The 8,261-nt window shown below is 44.3% G+C and overlaps 1 protein-coding gene across 1 annotated transcript; it reads right to left on the bottom strand.

The window, feature by feature from the left end:
* Positions 1-3,332: 3,332 nt before the first annotated feature.
* Positions 3,333-5,850, bottom strand: LOC108833764 (uncharacterized protein At3g60930, chloroplastic-like). The gene is made up of 4 exons (XM_056992966.1): positions 5,148-5,850; positions 4,935-5,073; positions 4,255-4,681; positions 3,333-4,178 (listed from the first exon to the last, which is right to left on the bottom strand). Exons 1-4 carry the CDS (start codon positions 5,848-5,850, stop codon positions 3,333-3,335), a joined length of 2,115 nt encoding a protein of 704 aa, XP_056848946.1.
* Positions 5,851-8,261: the final 2,411 nt, after the last annotated feature.

The following is an 8,261-nucleotide window of genomic DNA, read 5'->3' as shown; positions in this document are numbered from 1 at the left end:
AAATATATCGAGCATGATATCAAGCGGATCGAGACGAAAATACCAGAGAGGCATGAAGAAAACTCAATCCTTGTACTCCACACTCCTTGAGTGAAAAATCCATCCACTTCATTATGAAAAGAGCCGTTGAACGACTGACTTCAAACGATCTCGAACTACTTCAAGGGCTAGTATATCCCTTTCCCTAGAAGAAGCAAATATATATTATCTATACCGAATCATGGAAAATCACAAACAAAATCCAAATCATCACTAAAAGGTCCCAACCACGAAATCATGCATGTTAAACCAAGTCAATGCAGAAATACTCTAAGACCGCATGTTTTCTAAACATATATTCAAACAAAAGCAAAGCCACAAGAGGCAGTAAACGCGATATAGTCCGCAATGGCGTACTACGAGTTGCACACAAACAAAGTCAATGATTCGCAGCCTGAATACCTCGACCTATCATCGGATACACAAAGTACACATGATCGAACATCCAACACCGTTGTTGGGCCCGAATATGGCTCGTTAGCTGACGTTAGAACCAAAACAAGTATTGAGTCGCGACAAAGTCCAATACATATCGTCGACCTGAGCTAAGGTTTACTACGGAGCCGGAGGCTGGAAGCTAAAGGCAATCTTCGACGATAAAGAGGAAGCTCATATCACAACAGAAGGAGCACATGACCCGGTCAAAGGGGAAGCTGTTGCGGATTCCTCAATAAACGGAGAGGATCTCGGAAATCAGTTGAAGACAATCAAAGGAAGTCCAAGACTATTTAAAGAGAAGGTCGAGGACTAAGGAAGGGATTCGACCCTTATTCATTTTCACGATTATTCATATCATCTCTAGAGCAGTTTATTATATTTGTAATCATCAAGAGAAACATCTTTTGTAACCATTCTTTTATCACATTATCAATACAAATCATCATTCATTCTACAAGTTCTTACGGGATTCAGCTCACGATTATATTTTCCTAATCCTTTCCTAAACTATAACCTGACCTAAAATCAGGAGGTGAGTTTAGTCTCTCACAATTGGCGCCGACTGTGGGGAAGAAACAATCGAATCCCTTACCCTAACTTGAGGATGAATCCTACCGATCAGACAACAAATCCGTCTGACCTTAACCTCCCGATTCAGAGCGATGGCTCACCGAACGATGGAGGCTCTACCCTTGTAACCTCAGAACCTCGACGTGGCGACCACCGATCTGGACAACAGCTTTCGATTAACGCTCGAACGAGCCAGACTGTAACCGGAGCTACTAACCCGAGATCGACAAGTGGAACCGTCCCCGGGCTTCCAATCACCGAGAATCCTCAGCAGCAAGCCGTTCCGAATCAAACGGAGGCTCAGCTTTCTGAGATTCGTCAGATGATGATGCAACTAGTAAACAAAGCTCAGGAAAGTGAGCGTACGATGCATCAGCTAGCTGTTCGACAGCAACGATTCGAAGAGATAACAAGATCTCTAGACACAACAACCTAACCACCGCAACGTCAAGCTCCGAGGGTCATTTTCCGAGATCGATTGACAGATCCTCATTCCCCCGAGGACGTTTAGACTTTTCCCCTGATAACACTGCTCCGGAAGGACGGGGATCTGCCTTCCAGACACCTCATACTGGGGCAGCTCCCGTGTTTAACCCACCTATTACCAGTGCTATGGGAAGTAACGTAGCGACAACCAGCTCCACACCCAGCCAGATTGCTGACCGGAGCACTCGCTTACCTCCTCCGCCGCCTGATTTTGGGGCCGGAGCAGGAGTATCCTTCCCATCCGGGGGCAGAACATCAGCCTCGGTTTATCAAACCAGAAGCTCAACCCCCGAACGGGGACGGGAATCGAAGGGTAGCCTCCGATAACCCAAGAGCTGGTGAGCGACTTAGCCCACCAACTGCATGGGAAGACGAGCCAACAAGATTCCGTCAGGAACCTGCCCGCCGGGTACCTAATAACGACCTAAATGTCCTTCCCTCAGAAGGACCTGAAGCTATCCGTAGATATATGGAACAAACTCACGCAGCTCTCCAAAAATTGGGAGCTCAAGTCCATAAAGCTACGAGCTCAGCTCCCGAAATCGATAGCTTGATCGAAGAAACCCGTGGAACTCCATTCACTGACAGAATTTCCAGCTCCTACATAAGAGATACCCGAAAAATCAGAATTCCCGAGTATGATGGGACCTCTGACCCAAAGGCCTATTTGAGAGCTTTCCGATTGGCTATCGTGAAAGCCCATTTTACACAGGAAGAATGTGAAGCAGGTTACTGCAGGACATTCGCCGAAAACTTGGTCGGAACAGCCCTTGAGTGGTTCTCTGGTCTCAAACCAGCATCGATAGATAGTTTCGATCAGTTAACTAGTGCCTTCATGAAGCAGTACTCGACTCATATCCTGAAGCAAGCCTCTGAGGCCGACCTTTGGAAGGTCAGACAAGGAATGGGGGACTCACTACGAGTCTACATCGAGAAATTCCGGGCAATAAGAACTATGCTCTCGAATCCGAACGATCTAGTCGCCATCGAGGCTCTTAGGAGAGGTCTATTCTATATCACAACAGAAGCTAAGGTCTTAAAATCCTTCGAACGAAGCCAAGCTTGATAAGCCTAAACCTAAGGTCTCAAAATCCTTAGAAACTACCAAGGTCTTAAAATCCTTTAAACAAAGTCAGGTCTCCATTGACCTCAACCTAAGGTCTTAAAATCCTTAGAAACCATCAAGGTCTTAAAATCCTTCGAACAAAGACAGGTCACCTCGGACCTAAACCTAGAATCTCGAAATCTTCAACAAAATACAAAGGTCTTAAAACCCTTATCAAATTTCGAAAGGTCTTAAAACCCTTATCAAATTCCGAAAGGTCTTAAAATCCTAAGTAAGTTCCAATGGGTCTTAAAATCCCGTAAACAAATTCAGGTTCCCAAAAACCCCCACCTAAGGTACCCGAGTTAAACTCAGGTTCCTAAAAACCTTGAGCTAATCTCGATACTTCAAGAACCCCTCTTAAGCGGCCAAAAATGATCCAAGTCTCCAAGACTTATCACGAAATCAGAAATCTAATTCGGAGGACTCATTAAACCTCTTAATTAGTAACAGAAGCATTCCCTATCAAAATTCTTAACCAAATTTGACTAAGTCAAATCGAAAGACTTGGAACAAAACTGAAAACCAAGTCTTGATAGATAAAAGGTTTAAAGGCCTCCTCAGGCCAACAAAGGTTCAAAAAAGACCTTAACGAAAACAAAGGTTTAAAAGCCTCCTCAGGCCATAAGTTTTAAAAACAAAAGAGACAGAAGCCCATTGGGCAGAAGTTTTGGAACATAAAGAGCATCGGCTCTTAACCTTCCTTGGATCCAGGATCAGCTTCATCATCCTTATCCTTCTCGATAGGATCACCCTCCTTGGCAGAAGCCTCCACTTCAGCATCCTGGTCGACACCTCCCGGGGTCGTCTCAACTGGGACTAGATCAGGAGATACCGAACCCAAGTTAGAACCATATTCTCCAGAAAACGCCGGATTAAACATATTGATCTCAAAAGTACCTGAGCTCTCGGAGAATTGTGGAATGGGGAGCTTGCTGACTGAGAAATCAGAAACTTGAGCCTTCTCATACGCAGCAGCAGCCTCCGGGATCAAAACCATCAAACGGTGATACTCCTCTTCAGCATTCTCAATCTCCTTAGACAATAAATCCTTCAGAAGTTCGGTGTTCGCCTGAAGCTCCTGAACATAGATCAGGGCGTCGGTCTCATCCTTCTTCTTGACAAACTTCTCCTTCACAGAGGTCAGGATCTTGTTGTAGGCATCAGCTACCTCCTTCTTACCTTTCCTAACAGCTAGCTTAACTTCAGCTTCTTTGTTCCTTTGACTAAGGTGAGATGAGGCGATCATCTCTTGAACCTGATGCTTAGCTACCCTGCAAGCAGCCTCTAACTCGTTGATCTTCCTGTTCTTCACCCGAATATCGATAGCCTGACTTTCGAGCTTCCCCTGCTGAGTGTCAGCCTTCAAACCGAGCCTCCCGACCTCAGCTTCAAGCTCAGAAACTCGAGCACGAGCTAGGTCGAGCTCCATCTTGGTAGTCTTGAATAACTCAGTAGCCTGAGCTAAATCCCCAGCACTGGGAGCACCATTCACGGTCTCCTCGAACCTCAGCTGAGCTCTGTTGATGGCTCCAGCTAACTGAAAAAGAAAAAAAAAACTAAAATTCAGAAAATGTCAACTTAGAGGCAAACCAAGAAAAAACAAGACTACGTACCTGACCCATGTGGTGAGCTATCTCAACGTATTCTTCCTTGTTGGTCAGACCATTGATTGAAGGCATAGAGCATCCAACCATCTTCATATGCCTCATGATGGTTGCCAAACCCCAAGGGTCATCCAAGATCGATTCCGGTTTAGAATGGGTAAAGTTCCAGCCGACGGTCCCTCCCCGCGAAGACGAGGAGGAAGACCTGGCGGGCCTATCTCCCAAATCAGTCCGAGACCTCTTGTTTCTCGGAGGTTCGACCTCAGAGGGATCTCTAGCAGCTTGAGGGTTAACATCAACTGGCGGGATCTCAGGACGAGGAACAACATCTTGAGCTCTGGTTTCAACTGGGTTAACATCCCTAACAGGAACAGAGGATCCATCGTCAAGGACCTCCTTCAGCGAGCTAAGGAAGGCTCCTCCTTGGGTCTTGTCGCTGCCTCACGAAGCACTGGCAGCTGCAGCAGGTTTGCTCCTGGAACGGAAAGAAGGCCTCATCTTGGGAGCTTGAGTCTTTTCGGTTTCGGAAGTACTAGCTCCAGTCGAAAGATCTACCACGAAAGGACCTTCAGAAACTAAACAAAGGAAAGCTTTTTAGTTATCTCCAAAAGCAAATCTAGAAATGAAAAATAGATAAGCGAAATCCGAAAAATACCTTCTAAATCTTCAGCTGGAATTGGGTCAGGAACCTGGCGTTGTATTGCTCCGGGAACCTAGCAGATCCGATGCGAGAGATGGTAAAAGATGCCCAAGTATTGGGACTTTGATATAGCTTCCGAAAAAGAGCTCTAGACAGCTTATCAGTAAGCTTAGGAGGATCCTCGATATCTGCACAAGAAACCAAGAGTTCAGCAAACAACAATAATCTGATATAAGCAAAGCACGTTCCTAAAAATCCTAACCAGATATATCGGACCAAATAACCGAGAGAGCACGACCCACAGGAACTGTTGTGGGGTCAATCTTGACGTAGAAATATTTTTTCCTCCAATCATCATCACTACCGGAGGACTTAAAAAGACCGAGCCTAGGACGACAAGGAAGGTAGTAGGTACCGCTGCCACCATCCTTACTAGAGCTCTCCTTGATCGTATAAAGACTCATCAATTCACTAAGTCCAACAGCGACCCCTTCTTCCTTAGCCCTGGTGATGAAACCATTTATCACCCGGATAACAGAGGGACAGAGCTGAGAGAGGGCCAACTGGTAATGGTCAAGAAGATCTAACAAAAGGTCTGGAAGCGGAAACCGGAGGTGGCATTTAGAGATATATTTCTCATGAATGCAAAACCAACCCTCCGGGGCGGTTTCAGGGGTTTCGTCGGAGGAACAAACCCTGGCCAACTCCTTTTGACCGTAAGCTTGAACCATGAGGTTAACGACCTCTTGGATCTTCAATGAAGAAGGCGAGTGAGGTCCCACAGAGGCGCTTCCGCCAGAAGCATCCTTCTTCTTCACCCGCTTGGAGACCCTTCCCGCAATTGAGTCTTTGGCTTCTTTCTTGTCTCTTTTCATTTTCTCACCGATCTCCTGTTTAACCTTCATTAAACGTTTGCCGGAGGCAGAAATCCCGGTCTCGCCGGAACCTTCTTTCGGAGGATCCATTAAAGAGAGAGGTAAGGAGAATCGAAAGGATTGAAAGGGGAAAAGGTGGAACAAGCTAACTAGATCTCTTAGGAACTAAGAACTCTAGGAAATTCGCAGAGGATCAATGGTGAATCGAAGGATGAAAGTAAAAAAAAAAAGCAAACGTAGTAAAATAAAGGAGTGGAGGAGAAGTTACCTTGAAAACCGAGTGGAGGCGTGGAGAATATGGACAGCGGCAGTTAATGCTAGCTACTTTATATCCTGTCAAGTCTCGAGAATCTGAGCAAATATTTCAAAACCTCTTTCATCCGAGCCGTTGATTTCATCAAAACCGTCAATTCAAGCGAATAATATCTTCGTTGAATATAGCTAGTAATCATTATCTCAACAGAAAAGATTGAGGTTCAGCGGCTAGGTTAAGCTCCCGAGTAAGAAGTCTTATCTCGAAAGCTGGGGGCAACTGTTGGGCCCGAATATGGCCCGTTAGCTGACGTTGGAACCAAAACAAGTATTGAGTCGAGACAAAGCCCAATACATATTGGCGACCTGAGCTAAGGTTTACTACGGAGCCGGAGGCTGGAAGCTAAAGGCAATCTTCGAAGAGGTCTCGATGAAGAGGAAGCTCATATCACAACTGAAGGAGCACAGGACCCGGTCAAAGGGGAAGCTGTTGTGGATTCCTCAATAAACGGAGAGGATCTCGGAGATCAATTGAAGACAATCAGAGGAAGTCCAAGACTATTTAAAGAGAAGGTCGAGGACTAAGGAAGGGATTCGACCCTTATTCATTTTCACGATTATTCATATCATCTCTAGAGCAATTTATTATCTTTGTAATCATCAAGAGAAACATCTTTTGTAACCATTCTTTTATCACATTATCAATATAAATCATCATTCATTCTACAAGTTCTTACGGGATTCAGCCCACGATTATCTTTCCCTAATCCTTTCCTAAACTATAACCTGACCTAAAATCAGGAGGTGAGTTTAATCCTCACAACCGCTTCGTCTCCACTAGATCGCAGTCACCAAGACTGGAACACGCCCATGTCGGTAAATAATTCTTTTCAATTTATTCACACTTATCAGTGTCTGAATCAGATAATATAGATTCTTGCATTACTATTACGACTTCTTAAGTTACCAAATTCATATTGATTAGTCATTTTATATCACAACTTCGTACAACTGCAAAATATTTGTACACTCTTCTTGCACTACTAGTCGCTCAAAGTACTATCGAGATTTACTTTTCAAGCGGCGAAAACGCTCATTGAACTATATTTCAACATTAAACTCTTAGCAATTTTTACCGCACGGTCTCAAATGACCCAAGTTCACATCGATAAACCACGTCCTTAGGTCACAACTGGCCCGCATGTTAGATTCCTGATCAGCTTCTAATCGCGCAAAACATCTCGAGGACAAGCAATATAAATTTCTTCCATAACCGAACCAAAGTTAAGTTTCGACTATCGACATATAGCCAGAACATTTTGGCTTGATGATTCGTTGGGATTATATATAGATATTTCCAACACCTTTACACGAACACAAAATATTTATTCGACGAGAAACGAAAAACCAAATTCGCGACAAAATCTCATAAGTAAAATAAATTTAAGATATTCATCAATCCTACCAAGAAAGATCAAAGTAACTCTCCACAAACCAGCAACTCGGTTGACAAGCTCGACCCATATTTACGAAACCCCAAGCTCGATCCAACTCTCATCCTTGGCGCGACATTTACAACAGGCAACCTCGAACTCTCATTTCGACCCACAAACATAAACGCAATCAATCACTTAATGATCAAATAGACCTCGTCTGATTTTATGCAGTGCATCCAACGACTCAGACCAAACTCACGTTCCGATCACGAAGGAGCAATGATCGAAAGTTCAAAGCAACCTCTCTTGCACGACCTCGCTATGTAATGGCAAACGACTTCGCGAAATCTCTAGAAGAAATCGACTTGGAATTATTATTGTTCCGGATGCTTTACCGTTCTTCAACCTTGTTAACTCGCTTAAAGAACTGGGGGACAAATGTTGGACCATAAATCCGTCACCAAGATTTAGCACTAAATCCCTCCCGCCAAAAGAATAAGAAAACCGGTTAACGACTATTTCGGGTTAATCTTAAACGGTCCTGGAAGAACTCGTAGTGCGACGTCGATCCGGAGAGCCCGTTGGGCCTAGATTTGTACCAAATCACTCCCACTATCGATTGATTACGTCAAAAGAGTTTGTTTATATTTCCTAATATCTAGGCTTCATGAGATCACAATAATGGGTCAAAATGAGACTTGTGGAGCACGTGTAACAAACAACCAATCGTCCTCCAATCCTATAAAAAGCCAAGGAGATGATCTTGGTAATTATCTTCTCCTTCTCCGATCTTGCACTGGATAAAAACAAGAG

The sequence above is a fragment of the Raphanus sativus genome, chromosome 8, assembly GCF_000801105.2.
Source record: "Raphanus sativus cultivar WK10039 chromosome 8, ASM80110v3, whole genome shotgun sequence".
NCBI lineage: Eukaryota > Viridiplantae > Streptophyta > Magnoliopsida > Brassicales > Brassicaceae > Raphanus > Raphanus sativus.
Note: the sequence above shows the minus strand (reverse complement) of the source record. Positions and strands in the feature narration are given on the sequence as shown.